Source organism: Anabrus simplex, chromosome 1 (genome assembly GCF_040414725.1).
Source record: "Anabrus simplex isolate iqAnaSimp1 chromosome 1, ASM4041472v1, whole genome shotgun sequence".
Taxonomy (NCBI): domain Eukaryota; kingdom Metazoa; phylum Arthropoda; class Insecta; order Orthoptera; family Tettigoniidae; genus Anabrus; species Anabrus simplex.
The window spans coordinates 634,245,374-634,268,656 of record NC_090265.1 but is presented as its reverse complement, the minus strand read 5'-3'; the positions used below and the strand labels follow the sequence as shown (position 1 = coordinate 634,268,656).

At 37.6% G+C, this 23,283-nt stretch overlaps 1 protein-coding gene across 1 annotated transcript in view; it reads left to right on the top strand.

Annotated features, from left to right (window-relative positions):
- Eaf6 (chromatin modification-related protein EAF6/MEAF6) overlaps nt 1-13,230 on the top strand; it is a 51,395-nt gene extending 38,165 nt beyond the window's left edge. Inside the window, exons 3-4 of the mRNA XM_067144976.2 lie at nt 5,531-5,567; nt 10,563-13,230. Of these exons, the coding sequence (XP_067001077.1) occupies nt 5,531-5,567; nt 10,563-10,828 (303 nt within the window). The 3' untranslated portion in view covers nt 10,829-13,230. The remainder of the gene's footprint in view (nt 1-5,530; nt 5,568-10,562) is intronic.
- Nucleotides 13,231-23,283: the final 10,053 nt, after the last annotated feature.

Below are 23,283 nucleotides of genomic sequence, written 5' to 3'. Positions count from 1 at the left end.
GGACCTTTTTACTTTTTTATTTCCAGGAGAATTGCATACCACACACCTGTGTTGACGATTATTGGGAAGTCTCTCTATAGTGTGAGAGGTGCTGCTGGAAGCTGGCAAGTTTTGAACTTCTTCAGCACCACAGAGAGACTCCACAATGTTCACAATAAAGTCATACCTCGATATTAGTTCATCTTCATCTGTATTCTGTGTATATAGAATATAGGCATTGAGGATGGCCATGTCAACAATATGAAAAAAAGTTTGTACCAGTTCCTATGGCTACCTCGTTCAGCTGACACATGATCAATTTTCTGATCAGACACATCAATGCCCCTCATCCCCTTCGTATACTCTGTCACTACAACTGGCATAACAATTTCCCTCCCCTTTGAAGATCTACGTTTCACTTTGTGATTGATAGCTGGGCATGCAGTTGAAAGAACTGATAACTTTTTATGAGATTTTTTCTCTCTTCTTGCAGTGAACAGCAATGGGCCACTTTTATACACAGTTTGTTCAGGCTCTAATTTTAAAGAGTTTATTCCTGGAGGAATTTTTTTTTTTTTTTTTACGAACAGTACCGGTGAAAAGAGTGTTCTTTTCCCAAAGAGCTAAGGCCAGGTCAGCAGAAGTTTACCAGTTGTCCACAACAACAGTATGGTACCCCTTCCCAACTATACTTCGAATACTGTTCAGTAAACTGAAAACTACATCAAACCCCAATCCTTTACCACTTGGTGCAGAACCTCCACATTTTACCGGTGAATAAACATTGAACTGCATTGTATATGAGGACCCTGGTTCACACATCTTGAAAAGTTTAATTCCCCACTGGTGGTGATGCTTGTTTGGCAGATACTGAATCAGATTAGTTCTGTTTTCAGTACCAACTAATATCTCATCAATACTGAGTGTTTTCCCTGGAACATACGATTTTTAAAACAAGAATTGAAGTGGTCAGTAGCTGACCTGACCTTGAAGAGGGGATCATAGTCCGGGTCACCTGGTTTCTTGCTGCATGTGTTGCCCACAATATGGAAAAATCTGTTTATTAGTAAGAAAGTATCCCTTGCCATCACTTTTTTAAAGAAGGGTGTGTCCTGACCAGGGTGCTGAGTTGACCAATAACTTGATAGGTTCTTTTTCTTCATAAGACCCATATTTATGACCAGGCCAATAAAACTTATGAATGTATTGTCTGGCATAACGATTAGTCTGTTGCACTAATAATCTCCAAAAACCAAGGGTATAAAACAGAAAGAAGTACAAGATTGGGGCTGCATTATGTGGATGCATATTTCTGAGTTCTGGGTGGTGAACAGTAAATGAGACACTTTTTCCGCAGAATTCACTTTCTGGAGTTTCCACATCACACCAATTCACACTCACGCTTTCATTACTTGCATTACCAGTCGCCTGAAAACCTGTTGTAAAACCTGGAAGCTCTCCAACATATGGGTCACTGGATTTTGGGACACCCTGTGAAAATCTACTCGTTGCACAAACAATTTTGTTTTCAGTTTCATCATCTGATGAACTTTCCACATTATCCTCCACACAATAATCATCATCATAAATAAGTCTTTCAATTTCATTATCATCAACAAAAACAGACGCCATGTTGCTTAACCGATAACTTCAAGTGTAAAGATAAAATAGTGTCTGCCTTCCAAACAAATGATATTTGTGACTCACAAATAGTTTCATAAGAAACTACTCCTGCCATCTCTTGAGATTCTTACGAACTACAGATGGTCCGCAGTTCTTGGATTAAGCATAGGGCCTTTGTTAGCCACTTTGAGAATCCTCATGTCCTGCCCAGTGGTTGTAAACTTGTGAATAAATTCCTCTATATGTTGGCCCATGGCAGAGAATCTGCTGTGTTTGATTGCATTGACATGTTCTGTGTATTGTGTAGTGAGCTTTTTGCCAAAATAGCTCTTATATTACTAATAAAGTATTGAATAGGTGGAACCATTTTTAGCTTTTAATTTGTAATTGTATTTCAAGACAAATGAAAATTATTGCTTATGAAACAGCTTTTAAAAACTGCCCGTGAACTTCATTTATTGTCATTAAAAAACATACTTTAGTAGAAAATTGCAGTCATTTGAATAGGAAATGGTAGTTGGAGAGAACAAAAGAATGCAAAAGATGAAAACTGTTTCTCCCACACTACATCCTATGAAGATGATTGCTTTAATCACATTACTGTGTAATGTTAGTTCACTTGCAGCCTGGTGCCGTTGCAAATCTTAGGAGATATCAAATCCCCTATCTGCATTATAGGTGCTCCATCTTTCAGACTGAGATGGTGAGGCATAAAACCTGGTGGATTTAAAGTGTGGAGGAATTCCACAGGTTAGTGGATTATGTTCTCTATCTTCACCAAGGAGTCCACAGACTTATATCTTACTATCTTAGTAGAAATGTTGTCCAATAAGGAATCATTGATGCTTGCTGTGGTGTCATTCTTAGGTGTGAGAATAGCTCTTTCTTTAAGTCAATTTGCCCAGCGAATCAGTGCTGTACATTAAGTAAGATAGGGAATAGGAAAAACAGAACCAGTCTTCCTTCGTGGGTATAACACAATGAGGTATCATTACGCTGCCAGTAGTAATGAGTTCCATGCCTAACATCCTATTATGAAAAAGAAAAGCTATTCATTTTGTGTAGCTATTTCTAGCAGAGTGCAGCCCTTGTAAGGCTGACCCTCCGATGAGGGTGGGCGGCATCTGCCATTTGTAGGGAACTGCGTGTTGTGGTGAAGGATAGTGTTATGTGTGGTGTGAGAGTTGCAGGGATATTGGGGACAGTACAAACCCCCAGCCCCCAAGCCATTGGAATTAACCAATGAAGGTTAAAATCCCCGACCCAGCCAGGAATCAAACCCGGGACCCTCTGAACCAAAGGCCAGTATGCTGACCATTCAGCCAACGAGTCGGGCAAGTAAAGCTATGAGAAACAGGAACTACAGTACACCGAAGCTGCAGGTAAAACAGAAAGAAAACCGTTGTAGAAAAACTATAGCGTTGTGACCAAAATGAGTCTGAAAAGATGGAAGGTATTAAAAATAAAAGATACAAGACAGATATAAAAGAAAAGATGTGTATGACGAATAAAAGTTAGTTCAATGAACAGGATAAAGCTGTCTGATAAAATGCAGAAACAAGTCTGATCGTATAGCTGTAAATGAGAAAACAGCACACAAAAGCATGCCTGATCATATTGCTGCAAGTGAGACAACTGACAGTGAGAACCATAAAACCTGCTCATAGTATAGTAAATTCTTCCTGCAATCTTTCTGCATGTCTCACGCAATCTGCCCAAGCAGAAGCCGTGATGCTTTCAATCACCCCGTTTATGAGTCTGTCAACATCTGCTCTCCAGCTCTTTGACCTAGGTTGTGACAGTGTGATACCAACAACTCAAAAACCAGTTGGTGGCAGCACGGTGCCAACTCAAAAATGGTTGATTTTAAGGCCTTAAAATGTGGTTTCTGGTGTACCAAAGGGACTAACCGCAATTTGTTCATCACACCCTTAGACTTAAAATGAGCTTTGTCTGATCCTTGTACAACAAATTTGATTTTTGCCTAAATTAGTCTATGCTATTATGTCAAAAGGCCTGAATGTAGGGCAGAAGCTGAATTTTGAAAAATCATTTTGTAGTGTACCTCTAGGGCAAAAGATGAACCTATGTTCCTAATTTCAGCTTTCAAGGTATTTTGGATCTGGAGATTTTATGATTAGTGAGTAATATATGGCTTTTATATATATGTAAATATATATATATATATAATAAGGAATAAATAAGCTTTGTAATGATGGAAAGAATAACAGAAATCACTTGAGTGGTTCCCAAGTCCGACTCATTGGCTGAATGGTCACTGTTGAAGCCTTCAGTTCAGAGGGTCCCAGGTTTCATTCCCGGCCAGATTGGGGATTTTAATTGCCTCTGATTAATTCTTCTGGCCCACAGACAGGGTATTTGTGTTTGTCCCTTTCCTCTTCATATTCAGACAACACACTACACTAAACTACACTACCAACCACCACAGAAACACGCAGTAGTGATTATATCCCTCCAAATATGGTTGGCATCAGGAAGGGCATCCAGCCGTAAAAACAGGTCCAAGTCCACATGTTCGACACAGTTTGTACCTGTGACCCCACAGGTGTGGGGAAAAAGTGGTAGAAAAAGAACAAAGAAGAAGTTGAGTGGTTCCCAAGATTCCACTCCATGTACCAACAAACTTGCAAAACTTCTTTCGTTATGATATTAGTATACAGATTGATTGATTGATTGATTACTGGCCTCCAGAGAGGCCTGATGCAGGTCTTTCTAATAGATGCCCATGGTGGATCACCTGCATTTGTAGGTGTGTGGTGGGTGGGGAGAGGGTGAAACCACTGTTGGCACAAGCCTACACCAAGGGGTCTGCTCAGGGCTTAAGGTCGCCATCTGACGAACACTGTGGAGAAGTTTGGAATTGAATCCAGGCCTTTGGTATGCAAATCTAATGATTAGATTGTATACCACCACCTCTCTTACCCTGCTAACCAACATTCTGATGGTGAAAATGTCTTCCAATGGGACTTGAAACAGCTAACCACGGTATCAGTTCATAAAGACTTGATGTCTTAATGACCCTGGCCACCAGGTAGGCTATAGATGATGATAAACTTCTAATGTTGTACAAGGTTTTATTTTGGGAATAGACCTCAAAATAAGATGCTGATATATATGGTAAGATTTTTTTTAAATCTTCCCGTTTTCCAAAGCCAACGGCCGTAGCGTGTTGAAACACCAGATCCCGTAAGATCTCCGAAGTTAAGCAACATTGGACGTGGTCAAGATTTGGATGAGTTCCCATGCGCTGTTGGTGGGGGGTAAGGGAATGGATGAGCGGAAAGGATCTGGCTGCCCTACCGTACGCAAACTCCGGCTCAGGCACACCTCTGCGGAGGTTCGGACCTGCCCTCGGGCAGAACACACCCTTACCTTACCTGTTTTCCAAGCTGAGATGACAGTACTGAAAGATGTGCGGTTTGTTACTAAGTAAAATTACATATTTGTATTTATTTATTTAAATGTAGGTGAAATCAATTGAATGTATTAAGGCCAATAAACATGGTTCCTAAATATGCAAATGGAACGTTTAAGCACGAGTGCTTATGAAGGGTTAGTGAGTCCAAACCATTGACAAAAAGCAGCAAAAAATTTAGCCAATCACAATTATTGATCTAAGATGAGGTTTGTATCAAAAGAAATCAACAGTTGGTTCATATAGCTCTTGAACCTGTATGAATGATTCAAATTGTTTACAGTATAGAGAGAGAGAGAGAGAGTGTGTGTAATCGGCTTTATACTTGTTTATCATATGCTCTCAAGGTGGCCAGAACAGAAAAGATTTTCTGATTCATTTGTAATTGCAAACTACACTTCTATTTGTACTTTTGTTAGTAGATTCAGAAATATTAGTTGTATATATTTCAAAAAAATTTCATTACATTTTTGTTCTCTTTCTCATTTTTAGGCTGTAAGTGGACTTGTCGACCAAACACAAGATAAAGGTGAGGATTTCAATGCTGCTGTCCATTGAGTGGTCAACTACTGGCATGCAACTTCTAAAAAGGGATCTGCAAAAACAATTTAAAGAATCCAAAGTTGACAGAAATTGCATTGCATTTGTATAATTTTGTGAATATTGTACAGTACTGTAATTGTAATGGGGGTGCTTTTTTAAACCTTGTAGTTCTTATAATTTGTAATTATAATTAATAACTGAATAAATTGTTCCTTGTTATGCAAAATTTAATTAATAATTGTTAAAAATATTGAATAAACCTAACTTTCATTAAAAGAGCCTCTCTGAATATTGCATATATAATGGTAAACTGGCAGCCATCACATTCCCATAACTTGGGACTCGCATTGTTGGCTCTGTTTATACAGAAAATTATTCCAAAAGTAAAGTCCGAAAGTCCAATAAATCTACAGTCTTATGTGTTAAAAGTTAAATTTATTTAACTCCTATTTTAAGGAATGTCATACCTTTTATAAGGGAAATTATAAATACAAAGGAGACATGACAGGTGAATTTTTGTACTTACTCTGTAGCATTTTTAAAATCTTGATGTCAATCCCTGCTGCATTCCACTACTAGTTACATGCTACAGGAAATACTTCCTTCATCGTCTTTCGTTGTACAAAATACTCTTGATAGACAATTTATAAAACCTCATGTTGACAGGTCAAAAAAAGATTCATTTCTAACGCAATTTAACTGAAAACGAAAATTATTCTGTGATTTTTTTTTTTTTTAAATACAGGAAATCAATGAATGACTTTGTAACGCACTTCACTGATATATATTTTGTGATTAATGACAAGGCTACTAACCATCATCTTCATATATTTACTCCTTGTGGTAGCATTATAAATTGTGTAGCTGTCATCTTCAGACTACAATTCCTTATTGCCCAGGCACATGCATCACCACCCTCCTACCGCCGCCACCACCACCACCATCCCCACACATGCATACACACATCTTCCTATATATATATATATATATATATATAAAATCCCTCACCTTCTTCCCCCCTCCCCTGGTCACTGATTCATTATTATTATTATTATTATTATTATTATTATTATTATTATGCCTTTCCTGGTCAAATCATGTGTAACTCCTCCTCAACTCCTTCCCCACAATAGTAATCCACATACTTTTGAAGTTGTGAATTTCTTTTCAAGATGGTTCTAATTTTAATAATAATATCCCTCCAACTGCTATGATACTTATAAAACATCAGAGTTTGCTCTAGTAAAAGAATTCTTTCAAGTGCCACTGAATCTATTTAACCATTCTTAAATGTCAACTGACTGGGAGATTTCATAATTTCATTAGAATCTCACTGCCTCTTACCTGTAAATCAACAACTTGCATTAGGAGTTACAATATTTTTTTCTAATGCAGGGAAATCATGCTGTAATATTATATTGATATTTGTTGTACGTAGTTTTTAAATCTGCCACATAAATAGCAACAAATACCTTAAATTTACAGCAACTATATACAAACCATTTCATTTAGAACCTGACAAATTACAGCACTAGGTAGTAATGTGGAAGTGATTCTCTCCTTTAGCTCCAAGTGAGATTTCAGAACTGGTTTTGGACAGAATGTAGTATGACATAGTGTCCAAGTAAAATGCTGAAGATATTATTTGATTGTTAGTTAAAACTAACATAAAGCTCTTAGAGTGCAAAATATCTCCAGCCCCTGCTTCAGACTGTAAGTATACAAAGAGCATTCCTTTTAAATTAACCTATTTCTAAAACAGTATCTTCTGAAATAAAGAAAAAGAATCATTCGTGAGGTCCCAGACAAACATCCGTTCCACAAGAAATGTGCAGGGATTGTTTCTTAAACGTAAGCAGATCTTGGTTCCAGGAAATGTCTACCTGGAAAGTAGATTATTGCTAATTAAATTGTTTTAATTAATAATCTAGTCCAGAACAATCCATCTGCTGTGGAATGTTTCTATGGGATACGTAAAGCATTAGTAGTACTATTGCTCATAGATACTGGAAACCCGATTCAATCATAAGAATATTAACCAGATGGTTCACAAATTCAATCCTACCAAATAATTTGGGTGGAGATTTTTTTTAGAACAGTAAATTGTGTGTACCTTTTAACAATCTCTTGTGCTACAAGAGTAGCAAGAATAATCCAGCCAAGCCAAACAGAAGAGACTAACAAAAATTTTAGAATGAGGACATACATCTCAACAATTATTAGTTAAATATATATTACTAACTTAAAAAAGGCAAGACACTGCATAAAGTAACCTTATCTTTTACTAAACCTCTTCTGTTTATTTACCTTTAACTGGGTAGAAGACAGAGTGGCTGTGGCTAGAAAAACATCGCATTTATTTGAACGTCTATACTTTTTTATTACTATAGCCCTGCTTAATGAAAAATTAGAGTTTGGATTCTGTGAACCTAACTGGAAAGTTGAATCTTGTGTACCCTATTTATGCATTATGTTATACAGGGCTCTTTTTCTAAAAGGAAGTTTAGGAATACTCTCATCTGAGACTCGAATTAATTTGAAGTTTCCCTCCTAAAAGAGAGGGAAGTGGTAAATAATTGGCCTCCAAACTGGCATCAGTGTGTCAGTGCTGTAGTCATCGCACTTTTTCTCCTTGCTCTTTGTAGTGGTTGCAAGATGTCTTCCTATCAAAAATAAGTTATTTAAATAAACCACAGATTTAAATAACAGCAGTGGCAAACCAAAAATTTATTAAAAGGAGATCACTGACGGCAGAAAGGCACAATGAAGCTCATTCATTTGAAAAATTCCATTCTCACACTCACTGGTGGATATGGGAACACTTTCCATTGTGTTGACAAGAGAAAGAAGGAATTTTAGAATTTTCTTGTCCGTAGGATAATCCCAGAAACCTCAAATGATCTATTTATCAGGAGGACCTAATCGATTATGTAACAATTTTATTTGTCTCACCATAAATAATTCCAGAACTATCTGGCTAAGTCAAAAAGAGTCTGAACACTTTAACACATTCTAGAATGGAAATGTCCTCTGTTTGCAGAAGACTATTCTCCATTTATTATTTAAAGTAACAACTAACATTTTGATAACGCTAGTAAGTGGAAGCAAATATCAGTGTTCACTACGATTGAAGAATGCGACTAGAGATATGGCAACATAAAAGAAAGATATAATATGAATATTTTAAATTTATCTATGAAGTAAGAACTTTCTTTTTCCTTCTTTGTGGCCCAAAAATTTTAGGTGTTCATATCCCCCAGCATTCTCTCAGGAAAAGAGCCTTTGATACTATATTTGAAACTAATTAACAAAAGACATTCTAGTATTTACTACAATGAAATCGAGGCAGTCAACTGCAGGGCATTCTGCTTAGTCTCAAATTGATTGGAGGAGGGGGAGTTTCTTCTTTTTTATTTACATACATATATATAGCTTAATGTTTACCTTTTCTTTGTGCTTGATGCCCATCACTTCGTAACGAGGACATGATATGGACAGAGGTTGTGCTAAAACATACATGTCTTATGGAATACTTTTCTGATAATCACCTGTTAACAAGAGACAGTGTCACAATTTTAAATTATTCTCAGCCATAGAAAATTAGCACACTGACTTAAAAGTTCCCCCTGTATCATTTTCTCCAGTTCTCATTCTTTCCATGATCCACCAGTTTGAAATTTTATTGTAATTTATTTATTTATTTACACAGATGTACCTTTGCCTCATTCCAAAGTGTTACCAATTATGTGCATACCAAATGACAGTATGTTTCCCTCCACTCTTTCCATTACACTGATCTTATCTAAGCTACATCAGAAGATATTCATAGATATTAATTATCCATTCTATTAATCAAGTTGAAATTCAAGAATCCTTAAAGGTTATATCTTTCGTCTGTTCATATGTAGCATTAGAAATACATTACTTACCAACGCTACTACGTTTCAAATCGAAGTCTGTATGTGAGATTATCCTCTGGTTTATATTACATATAAAACTGTAAACTTGGCTTTCATGATAATAGGATCTAAACACAAGTTGAATAACAAAATCTGCTTGCTTTATATCATCATATCCTATTTCCTATTGTCGTTTTTCATCTTCTGAGGAAACAAATGAAACTAGAGCAAAAGAAATGCACCAATGTCAGAAAAGAAAGAAAGAAAAAACTTTTCACCTTACTAACCAACTTATATAAATTAACATTTGTTTATCCATTGTTCTTCCTTTCCACAGTACTCTTATTTCCCCAACATTAGGGAAATTATTTATATAACTTATTTCTTGAGTGTACATTTTACTGAACTCAAAGTGAAGTTGTATTTTAGTCAGTACAAATGCCTCTCTTGGTCTGCCTCAATGTTTTAATAGAAGCTGATAAAAATTCAGGGTGACCTCAATGTTAAGCTCCTTGAAACAACAATTACCTTATCATCATAATTATATGCTGTATATGCACCTGTAAATTCTCCTCTTTGTAATTATTTAAATATTTTGGTCATATTCTGTTTTAAAAGATGGTCTGCAAATTGGTAGAACACAGTCTCAATCAAAACTTGATTCTTGACTTTCAATACATTTAAAACATGAAAATTATTAAATTGGTTTCTTTAAGTTTATCAACCATGTAATTCATTCTATGCGCATACCACATTGTCATAACTATCACGACAATATATATTTAACCCTGTATTAGCATGCAATTCTGTGAACTTTTCTTGGTTTTGTAGTTTCTCTAATTTAAATATAGAATCTTAGTCATATTGTATTCAAAGAGAGCAGCTCAGAGCTATGATAATCAATCAGTAAAGAATTAAGAATCTCAGTAAACTTAGTAAGGAGAATTATGTTATTTTCTTTCATATAACTGTACTAATTATGAATATCACAGTAATCTGAGCTACATAGATTATTGCACTGAATAATTTATTGAAAGTTTTGTCCATAATTAATTATTTTGTGTCTTTACTTTTGAATGTAGAAAGAAACAGCGAGACTGAATCTCAGACAGGCAACAGTGGAAGCGAGGATAATGTCACGGGGAAAGAATCTGGCAAAAATAACAGTACGACACTTCATCAAAATAATGGAAATGTTGTGACAACCAATGGGACTACAGTGAATGGAACAGCTCCAATGGAGAGACCCTCAACTCCAGTGAAAGACACTCCTAGTAAAGAAGGAAAAACTGTCCACCGTGGATCAAGTGCTAAGAAAAATTTAAATAAAAAGCCTAGGCATCGATGACAGATAAAAGTTAATTCAATGTGATTTTATTTATTCATTTTTCTATGCGTCTGCATTGAAATGCCAAATGAATGGTTGACAGACATTCTTAAATACCCAACATCTTGTAGTAGAACACCTTAGCTTGTTGTTAGTATTTAGAGCCAAATGAATATTTTTGGTACTGTTATGTATGTTGCATTAGAAAAGAGCACAATTCGGAGGGTATCTTAATAAAATGTATCTTTGAAAATCCTAAAAGATAACAATAGAAAATTGTAATCTGACAGGTCTGGGGATGTCTGCAAAATCCTGTATTAGTAAATAGAACTTTGGAAATGTTTATCAGGGGAACTCTTGATCAAAATTAATTTAAGGAGCATGTCAACACTGCAAGGAAAGATTGAGGGGGAGAAAAAGAAAGGGGTGGGGGTAGAAGCTTCACTAAATCAAAGTACTAATACAAAAGTGGACAGCATCTGATGGTGCCATTCACAATTTAAGAATATATATTCACCCTATAGTGATCCTTTCGTTTCTCCACTTAGTGTTTTACCTTCCATGTCTCAAGTTAAGATTTAAGTGAATTATTGAAGAGCCAATAAGCAGCTGTAGGTGGTTAATACAACAAAAGACAAGAGGGCCTTCAAAATATAGGTTGTTAAATGTTCATGGAGGGAACTAAACAGGGTTTTAATCCAAATTATTGAAGCTTTGCAGAACTATCAGAAAATATGTGCTAATTTTATCATTGATAGGTTTAATTTAAGGCAGCATCTTATAACACTTTCATGTGCACAACATAAATAGTCCCCAAGGTTGGCAAATCCAAGGATTTGTGCTTTTATATACCATAACTAGAAAGAAAATGAATTGTGATTTGAAGGAGAAACCCACATCAAATTAATACATCATTCAAGGATCACATTGTGTCACAGTGTTGCTCTTGTCCTACTTTTGGGGAATAACTGTAATTGCAATACATTGACAACACTGAATATTTTTTGTACTGTTATGTGCAGGATATAATATGTGTGAATGGTTATATAAGGCAAGATGGACAAAAAGTCAAACTGTGTAAAGAGAAGAGCAACTTACAGGTAAATATGTGAAATATACACACACGGTAGGATAGATCAACACATTTGAACACTCTTTTATGTTTTACACATCCTTGCCTTGTGAGGTAGTTACTCCTTTCTCAATTGTCCCAACCTAGCCTAATAACTTCATTCACTTTTCTAACATCTTTATAGTAAAATTGCATTTCTCTAATTTGTGCATGTAAACAAATAAAACAGCTTTTCAAGATGCTAAAGATTCTCATACAAGATGAATCCTGAATTGAAAAATGTTTGTGATTATTATTCTTCTGTTATATTTAGTTAAAATTTGAAGTACTTAAAAAAAAAAAATTGAAGAAAAATGTAGTCACAATATATAGAACACCTTATTGTTGCTGATTGAATATTGTAATCTGAAACTATAAAATGAAATCAAGGGAAGAGATGTTGGAATTAGTTGCCAATATTTGAGGTTCATCATTGAAAGTTGCAGTCGAAGAAGTATTAAAGTACCAGAAATATATCTTAGTGTGTGTACGTGTGAAGACAAAAAAGAAAGTAAATAAATTATAGTAAAGCCTTGCCAGGTTAGCACCATGACTCACAGGATGAATTTCCCGTGTATTTTACAAATATTATTATAAGTGTTAATACTTCCAAGAAATGTAAAGGATTATTGAAGTTAAACTGAGAATGGGAATAATCAGGCTTGAAACATGAAGGAGTAGATAATACATTCCATGTGTTTGCTAGGTAGAGAACGAAGACTAGAGATGTTATCTTTATGTTGCTTACAATTTTACATGCAATTACTGTAGTACCATTCTAATAACTGTCCCATTAATGGCCCAACTTTGCAAGGTTTTGCTAAAATTCTGTTTTTAATGATGCCATCCAACGAAAAGGATCTCTTACATAAGTAATAATGCACCTATGCACCAACTTTTAATTTTTTTAAATCATTTTAATGAGTGTAGTATAATATGAACTGAAATTTGGATTGTGTCACTTTTAACAATATATGTGATTAGATTTACATTCCGTATAATAACTGTCATAAAGTGCATTTAAAGAAATAGTAGTCATAAACAAAATATAATGGAATATTTAGCAGCACATACTATGTGATAACCTGTATGGAAAGGTGTGGCAATACTGTGTTGTTTAGGAATCAAATTCTTGTCTATAAAGTATAAAAGATTTTAAAATTTTTACAAATATCAGGTAGCAAATGCAGTTAAAGTCTTCCATGTCAGTACAGCAAATGCTATGTAAATGTAACACTGGCAAATGTGGTAACGAGTAGTTTGTTATCTTTGTATGTCGTCCATAGTGAAGTAAATCGATTTTAAATAAAGATATGCGTCATACATTTCTTTATTTACCCATTTTTATATATTTTTCTTTATATACCTCTTCTTGGAAAGAAGCGACTGCAGAACATATTCTGCATATCTTTCTACAGAAAACATTCCTGATAATAACTTTTGAAATTTTATTTTCTAATCTTTCTTGGAAAGAAAGTTCACTTACACTTCTTTGTTTGAAGCATAAGTTGAATTGCCAATTTTAACAAACAAATTTTGATATGAGGGGTAAAAGTGATAAATCAGGATTTGTAACCTTAATAGTTGTGTGACTTTTTATATCAGTAGAGGGATGGGAAACAAGAGTGCGTGTCTCGAGAAGCACTAGAACATATCGATGTCTTGCAGGAGAGACAAAGTCTTGTGAGAAGACTAAGCACGCATCTTACATCATGCAGTACACTGTGAGAGTGATACACTGTGACATCTTGGTCAGAGTTGGGTGTTGGTTTGGCCTTCCATTCACAGCAGATACCAAAACATACATACATACAAGAGACAAGAGAATTGTTATCACAATCAACCTATGAGGCAGATAAAGATCTGCCATTTCATTCTAGTCGAAAGGAGAGATTTTCCTTCTGCACACATCATGTGAGCTCTATCGGAGAAAATAAACATTGCCTTCATCACAGCTGACCAACAGGAACAAAGAAAATGGTGGGAATCTGCAGTTTAAAGCTGTCCCAGTTTTAATCTATATAAAAAGTCATTGTATGTATGTGGGTGGGTGGGTGGGTGGGTTTGTACCACATCTCCTCCCAAACCATTGGAGCGATTTCAACCAAATTTGATACACTTATGACTTGGTATCAGGAGACAAACCGCGTAGGGGTAAGACATCCCAAACACCCCTGAGGGCGAGGGGGGTCATATATAAAAATAAATGAAAATAGTGTCGAATCCATACTTTTTGGGGTCGCTGAGATGAATAGTGACACTCCAATTTTTTTAAAGTCCAAGTTCAGCCCCCCTTTGTGGTGGGGGCGAGGGGGGAGTGATATACACAAATAATCGAAAATAATGTCGAATACATAGTTTTCGGGGTCGCCAAAGTGAATAGCGACACTCCGGATTTTTAGTACCAGGAGACAAACCACATGGGGGTAAGACACGCCAGGAACCCTTAGGGGCGGGGGGCGAGGGGGTTCATAAATAAAAATAAACGAAAATAGTGTCGAATCCATACTTTTCGGGGTCGCTGAGATGAATAGTGACACTCCGATATTTTTAAAGTTCCAAGTTCAGCCCCCTTTGGGGTGGGGGCGAGGGGGGAGTGATATATACAAATAATCGAAAATAGTGTCAAATACATAGTTTTCGGGGTCGCCAAAGTGAATAGCGACACTCCGGATTTTTGGTATCAGGAGGCAAACCACGTGGGGGTAAGACACCCCAGGAAACCTTAGCGGCGGGGGGGGGGGGCGAGGGTTGTCACATATAAAAATAAATGAAAATAGTGTCGAATCCATACTTTTCGGGGTCGCTGAGATGAATAGTGACACTCCAATTTTGTTAAAGTCCAAGTTCAGCCCCTTTGGGGTGGGAGCGAGGGGGGTGATATATATAAATAATCGAAAATAATGTCGAATACATAGTTTTCGGGGCCGCCAAAGTGAATAGCGACACTCCGGATTTTTGGTATCAGGAGACAAACCGCGTGGGGGTAAGACATCCCAAACACCCCTGGGGGCGAGGGGGATCATATATAAAAATAAATGAAAATAGTGTCGAATCCATACTTTTCGGGGTCGCTGAGATGAATAGTGACACTTCAATTTTTTTTAAGTCCAAGTTCAGCCCCTTTGGGGTGGGGGCGAGGGGGAGTGATATATACAAATAATCGAAAATAATGTCGAATACATAGTTTTCGGGGTCGCCAAAGTGAATAGCGACACTCAGGATTTTCAGTATCAGGAGACAAACCACGTGGGGGTAAGACACACCAGGAACCCTTAGCGGCGGAGGGCGAGGGGGGTCATATATAAAAATAAATGAAAATAGTGTCGAATCCATACTTTTCGGGGTCGCTGAGATGAATAGTGACACTCCAATTTTTTTTAAAGTCCAAGTTCAGCCCCTTTGGGGTGGGGGCGAGGGGGGGAGCGATATATATAAATAATCGGAAATAGTGTCGAATACATAGTTTTCGGGGTCGCCAAAGTGAATAGCGACAATCTGGATTTTCAGTATCAGGAGACAAACCACGTGGGGGTAAGACACGCCAGGAACCCTTAGGGGCGAGGGGGTCATAAATAAAAATAAACGAAAATAGTGTCGAATCCACACTTTTCGGGGTCGCTGAGATGAATAGTGACACTCCGATCTTTTTAAAAGTCCAAGTCAGCCCCCTTTTAGGGTGGGAGTGAGGGGGGAGTGATATATACAAATAATCGAAAATAGTGTCAAATACATAGTTTTCGGGGTCGCTAAACTGAATAGCAACGCTCCGGATTTTTGGTATCAGGAGACAAACCACGTGGGGGTAAGACACCCCAGGAACCCTTAGGGGCGGGGGGTGAGGGGAGTCATATATAAATATACGAAAATAGTGTCGAATCCATACTTTTCGGGGTCGCTAAGATGAATAGTTCTACTCCGAATTTTTAAAAGTCCAAGTTCAGCCCCCTTTGTGGTGGGGGCGAGGGGGGAGTGATATATACACATAATCGAAAATAGTGTCGAGTCCATACTTTTCGTGGTCGCTTAGGTGAATAGTGACAACCCGGGAATTTTTAAATTCCAAGTTCAGCCCCATTTAGGGTGGGGGACAAGCGGGGAGTGATGTATAAAAATAATCGAAAAGAATGTCAAGTACTCTTCGGGGTCGCTGAGATGAATACTGACACTCCGGATTTTTACTATCAGGAGACAAACCACGTGGGGGTAGGGCACCCCTGGAACCCATAGGGGCGGGGGGCGAAGGGGTGCGATATAAAAATCATCGAAAGTAGTGTCGAATGCATCGTTTTGGGGTCGGTTAGATGAATAGTGACACCCCGGGATTTTTTAAAGTCCAAGTTCATCCCCCTTTGGGGCGGGGAGCAAGGGGGGTGAGATATAAAAATAATAGTATTTAGTGTCAAATATACAGTTTTCGGGGTCGCCAAGGTGAATAGTAACACTCCGGAATTTTAATATCGGGAGACAAACCACGTGGGAATAAGACACCCCAGGAACCATTAGGGGTGGGGGCGGGGGGCTTGAGATATGAAAATCATCAAAGTAGTGTGGAATACATACTTTTTGGGGTTGCTGAGATGAATAGTGACACTCCAATTTTTTAAAGTCCAAGTTCAGACCCTTTGGCGTTGGGGCGAGGGGGAAGTGATATATACATGTAATCGAAAATTGTGTCGAATACGTAGTTTTCGGGGTCGCCAAAGTGAATAGCGACACTGCGGATTTTTAGTATCAGGAGACAAACCACGTGGGGATAAGACACCCCAGGAACCATTAGGGGCGGGGGGCAAGGGGGGTCATATATCAAAATAAACGAAAATAGAGTCGAATCCATACTTTTCAGGGTCGCTTAGATGAACAGTGACATTCCGGGAAATTCTTAATTTCAAGTTCAGCCCCCTTTAGGGTGGGGGGCAAGGGGGGTGATATATAAAAATAATCATAATTAGTGTCGAATCCACAGTTTTTAGGGTCGCTGAGGTGAATAGTGGCACTCTGGACTTTTAAAGTCCAAATTAAGGCCCCTTTTGTAGTGAGTGGTTAGGAAGGGAGTTAGATATGAAATAATCGAAAATAATGTCACATCCATGGTTTTAGGTGTCGATTAAATGAGGAGTGACACTCCGGTTGTCATTTAAGTCCAAGCTGATCCCCAATTGCCAGGCGGGTGAGAAGGAGTCAAGAACAGAAAATATCCAAATGACCGAGATTAAGGATGTTTTTGTACGTTCCAGTATAACTGTCAGCAGAACTTAATGCAAATATTACCTAATACCTGAAAAAAATACTAAGGGGGAAAGACACCCCTTGAAGCCTTAGATAAGGGTACGAAATGTAATTAAGACTGAAAATGCCCGATATTAGTGTTGAATCCATACGTTTCGGGACTACGGGAACAATTTCAAACAAACTTGATCACTTATGACTTATTATCAGGAGACAAAGTGCGTGGAGGTATGACAACCCTAGCACACCTACAACGGGATGAGATGTAGAAATAATCGAAAATAGTGTCGAATCCATTCTTTTCGGGGTCGCTGAGATGAATAGTAACGCTCCAATTATTTTAGAAGTCAAATTTCTGCCTCCTTTCGCATAGCGGTGAGAAAAAGTGAAAAACAAAATTTCGAAAATGACCGAGAGAATGGACGCATGTGTGTATACTGGACCTACTGTTTGGAGAAATATACCCTAGGGGTAAGAGACTCCTAGCCTCTAAAGTAGGGGCGAAATGTAAATATTAACCAAAATGACCGAAATTTGTGTCTAATCCATAGTTTTCGGGGTCGCTGAGATGAACTGTATCACTCTGGATGCCGTTTAAGATAAAGCTCAGTCCTACTCGGCAGGCGGATGAGAACTGGCAAAAAATTGAAAACGTCCAAAGGGACAGAGTTTGAGGATGTGTGTATGTTTTAGCATATCTCTCAATCAAACTTGGTATACACATGACTTACTATATAGAAAACATTACTGTGGAGGTCAGATACACCTAGCCCCCGCTGGTGTTGGGGAATGAGAGGGGCTGACGTGCAAAAATAAGGAAAATAACCAATATTAATGTCGAAATCCATTGTTTATGTGTCGCTGATACGACCTGTGACGCTGTGGATAGCGTTTAAGTCCACGTTCAGCCTCCATCGAGGCAGGAGCTGAGAAGGGCTTAAAAGTAAATAGTATAAAATGACCGAGATTAGTGTTTACTCGATAATTAAATAATCTAAAACTTGAAGTCAGATACATCTAAATAACTATAAAACTACATGATAAGTCGTAAAATCAACATCTCAAAAAGAATTCTATAAGCATTCACTTCACACTCAACTAACTGGTAATACAAATATTAAAAGTAAACATTCAAAAACTATCCGGGCAACGCCGGGTACTACAGCTAGTTCTTCTATAAAAGTAAGCGTACTTTTGGGGTGAGTGAGTTGGTCCCTGGCAAGCATTGAGGAAGGATCTCGCCTCTCTGCTACTTAAAGTATCATAAAACGTTATTTTCCTATCATTCCAACATCCAAACCTGGTATCAAAGTACCACCTTATTTGCTATTTGTTTTACGTCACAACGATGGGATTGGACAGGGCTAAGACTGGTACACACTAGGCGAGTTGGCCATGCGGTTAGGGGCGTGCAGCTGTGAGCTTGCATCAGGGAGATAGTGGGTTCGAGCCCCATTGTCGGCAGCCACGAAGATGGTTTTTCGTGGTTTCCAGTTTTCACACCAGGCAAATGCTGGGGCTGTACCTTAATTAAGACAACGGCCACTTCCTTCCCACACCTAGGCTATTCGTATCCCATCGTCACCGTAAGACCTATCTGTGTCGGCACGATGTAAAACAAATTGTAAAAAAAGTCATAATTAAGGTACACTCTCATCATTTGCCTGTTGTGAAAATGGGGAAACCATAGAAAACCATCTTCAGAGCTGCTGATAGTGGGGCTCAAAATCCACCATTTCCTGAAAGCACACTCGTGGCTATGTGACTAAAACCATGCAACCAACTTGCTTGGTCTGCTCATAATTTTATCAAATGTAATACACTGCCAGAAGAAAAAAAAATCATGCAGCATCCTGAAGGACAAAGTCATTTTATTCACAAGCAATGTGACAGGTAGTTCATTATTGCAGGAGTATATGATTACAAATTCAGACCAAATGAACCACACGTCATACTAAAAGATGTCCAAACAGTTGCACCAACACACAGTGTACCCCCTCTGGCAGCAATGCAGGCGTGCAATCAGAACATACAAACGATCATAAAAGTGTCGAATGGTATCCTGCAATAGATTGTCCTCAAGCATCTTGCACGTTTTGATGTAAGCAATGGTTCTTGTAGGCTCTGAAGAACGCGTAAATTCCCGTTTCATCATGTCCCATACATGTTCAATTGACGAGAGATCCGGTGATCTTGCTTGTCAGGGCAGTTGTTGTACACCATGTAGAGCATGTTGCAGAAACACTCAACTGTGTCTGTTGTAAGTTATGGCACCCCCACACCATGAAGCCTGGGGTGGGACTCAGGTGTTGTGGACGAATGCACTCTGGAATAGGCTGCTCACCACGTCTACATGTGTATGTCCATCACTTGCATACAGACAGAGCCTACTCTTGTCACTGAAGACCACCATTCCCCTCTCCAGTTGACTCTTTTACGACACCAGAGTAGCTGTGCTTGGCGATGTCGTGGTGTTGGTGGCAGCCTAAGGCAACAAGGCCGAGATGGTTCCAGGAATGCAAAAAAGATTTGAGGCAGATTGGTATTTCAGACCAAGAAATTCATGACAGGAACGCATTCAGAAGATTGGTGAACAACTATCAAGGTTTCAAAATGGCATCAACTTCCAGAAGATGGAAAGGAGCTTTGTCTGAAGAGCATAAATGGGCACTCGTCGCTGGGCTCAGAGATATTGGCAGGAAGTCAAAGCCGGAACAAGACCTAGACACTAAAATGAAGTTGGTTGTTACCACGCAGTCCATAGAGGCTCAACTCGATGTATTTTTTTTAAAAAGAACCCATTCACAGTAAATACCTATGATCTGTCTTGTTATGCAGTAGGCAAATTACGGAGCACTTTTATGCACCTCCAGCTTTAGGTGCCAAATTGGAAATCAATTTGAGGTAAACTGAAACCATGTAGAGATTACAGCAGAATATTCAATACACAAGGACAAGACTAGTGAATAGGTCCTAGGTGCAACCCAAGGTAGAAGAATTCTGCAAAATACTGAATGTATGGGACATTGATGCAAACAAAGTTTGAAATTAGATATGACAAACTTCATGACTTATTATTATTGTCTATAATATAATAATTTTTAGTCAGTGAACTTGTCCTCGGATACTCCCGGCACTAAAAGCCATACGCCGTTTCATGTTTTTTAAAAGTCAGAACAAATAAAAATACTAGTGACTAACGTCCTTTGTGTATGGTACATATCTCATGCACTCTAGTACTGTGCATGCTGCTTATTGCGATCACATAATTATATCATTCCGATATTCTTATTACTTTCATGAAGACCCGTCCAAACAAATACTTATTGAAAAAAAATGTATTTATTGTAATCAATATTTCGGTTTATGTTATCAAATTTTTGTTTTTGTAAAACTTGACTGAGAATATCTGAGGTGACTGTGCTGCATTCAAAAAATTGCCTAAAATAAGTCAAAGTTGTGCAGTTACAGATTTCACAACCTCTTCTGCAAAAATTAAAAACAACTGAGACTACTGTTGGGGCTGGAAAAGAAAACCAAAACTTGAAACTGTAGAGGTTTCGTGATGGAAAAGACATTCAGGTTGAATCAGCTTTAAAATTTTGGTTCAATAATATTCATGAAAAGAACAAAAAAAATTCATTAACAAGTTGCTTGTGTTGATGACCTTCTGATGTGACAAAAAGCAGAACTTGCTAAGAAAATGGGAAAAGATTATTTTGTAGCAAAAAGATGGTTTCATCATTGGAAGAAATGAGAGAACACTGTGGCACAAACGAATGCATGCCAATTTCCGTGGTGCTGAAAGATTGATAGAAAAGGAGTGGCCAAAAATGATTTTCAAATACTGTCCAGATTGTGTGTTTAATGCAGTTCAGACCAGATTGTATTACTGCACCTTGCCTGAGTTCAAGAATGGAATGGCTAATTGTTTTGTGCTACATAAATATGAATGGCGACAAAGAAAGGCTTCTGGTAATCTTGGCAAAAGCAAGAACCCACAATGCTTTAAAAGTGTGAAGAAATTTCCAATAGACTATCGTTCAAACTCTAATGCATGGATGACTGCATTAATATTCAAATAATGGCTGTTAATGCTACTTTTTTTTTAAAATAGTAGTTTAACATCAAACTAACACACTGAAGGTTTTCAGCAACGCAACACTTTTGTGTTCAAATATCAAAATTATTATTATTGTTATTCTTATTATTATTATCAACAATGCTCACTACATGGAAACTGGTAAGAATGAAATAGACATCTATAGAAATTAGCATTCTTAGTTAAGCACAGCAGGAACTATCATCATTAACCCTTTGACCGCCAACGTCCGATTGATCGGACGTTCGAGGTTCAGTCTACGCCAACGTCCGATTGATCGGACTTTCCGGAAAAAGTACTTTCCAAGTTATTTATTCGTTTTAATAATGTATAATACATGTTTTGGACTAGTTTTGGATTAAATAAGACTATATACAACAAGTTTAGTTGACGAACTTGTTGCCGAGTGGCTTGGTGGCCAAGCGGCAATTCAGCTCCCGCGGGCGGGTAACAACCCCCTTACTATTTTACTGGAAAAAAAGAAAAAAGAAAAAAAAGGAACCTAACTGTTCCGTATTCAGAAAGAGTAGTACTAGTCAAGGTGGTAAATGGAATAAAGACCAGATACATTTGTAGACAGTGTAAGAAGAGTGTACACCCTTTGAGTCTCCCTAAGCACATTTGGTAGAGCACGTCATAAACATGTGTAAATATTAGTAAATAATTTCTTATATCATATTTTTAAGGCAAAAAGTGAATTTTTGAGCGTTATGTATGTGGATGCCTTTGCTGGCAGGACCTAGTGTTTACAGTGCACTATGTCTTCTGGTATGGGCTAGAGCAATTTTGTTACTTTCATTGATCTGTCTCTGTCTTACCCTTGGCTTAGACAATATGAAAGTGACTGAGGTATGAGTGGTGCTAGTAAGGCCATTCCTTGTGCAGCCAGTCCCTGCTATGAATGGTGTGAAAACATTGCTCATAGGGTCGGTTGGTGCATGCATTTCAGTGGGCTTGGCAGACTGATATGTAATAGCAACTTCTGGCTCGGTGAGGAAAGCAACGGGAAACTACCTCACTCCTCATTTCCCTAGTACGCCTCTTCAGTGATGCCTAGGCCATCTATGACAGCCGATGGCAGAGCTGTTGAGGATCCAACCAGCCTTAGGGCTGAAGACTGAACATACATGTATGTGTGAAATATACATTAGTAGTAATTTTTTACTTAAAACGAACCAGGAACTGCAGCATTTGCATATAATGTAAGATTAGAAAATTTCACGTTTATGTTATAATAATAATAATAATAATAATAATAATAATAATATTGTAACTGTAATATTGTACATAAGGCTCTATCATTTTATATTTAGCATAGGAAACACCAGCTATCTAAAATAATGCAGCTTTTGATAGTAAAAATTTTTTTTTCTTACCGGTTATTGATCATAAAATAATTTTTTCAAAGAAAGGAAATATTTATTTGAATTATCACTTCATAAAATAAAAGTTTTAAAAATAAAGGTGCATTAATTTACATCAATAAAATGTCTGAAGCATTACCTTTGAAACAAAAAAATGCCCATCCAGTTTACATGAATTGAACAGAAGTTATTACGAATAATTTACTGCAAGGTAAAAAGTGCTCATTAGGCCTTGGCAGTATAGGACATGGACTCCACGTATGAGGCTGGCGGTCAAAGGGTTAATCAAACACTAATGGCCCACTATCACAATACAGTAGAATTAATCATTCATTACATTATTCTGAAAATTACTTAATGGAAGTAATTGACAAAAATGTGTAAATGACAAAATTTTTGAACTTAAATGAATTACTGAATAATACGATACAAATTGATAAACTTTGCAGACACTCCAAATATATTTAATAAAAGCATGATAGAGATAACAGAGGCTGCATAAATCTAAAGACTGAATGTCTTGTTTGCTGCGCTGAGTGGATCAGACAGTTGAGGCGCTGGCCTTCTTACCCCAACTTGGCAGGTTCGATCCTGGCTCCGTCCAGTGGTATCTGAAGGTGCTCAAATATGACAGCCTCATGTCAGTAGATTTACTGGCTCGTGAAAGAAC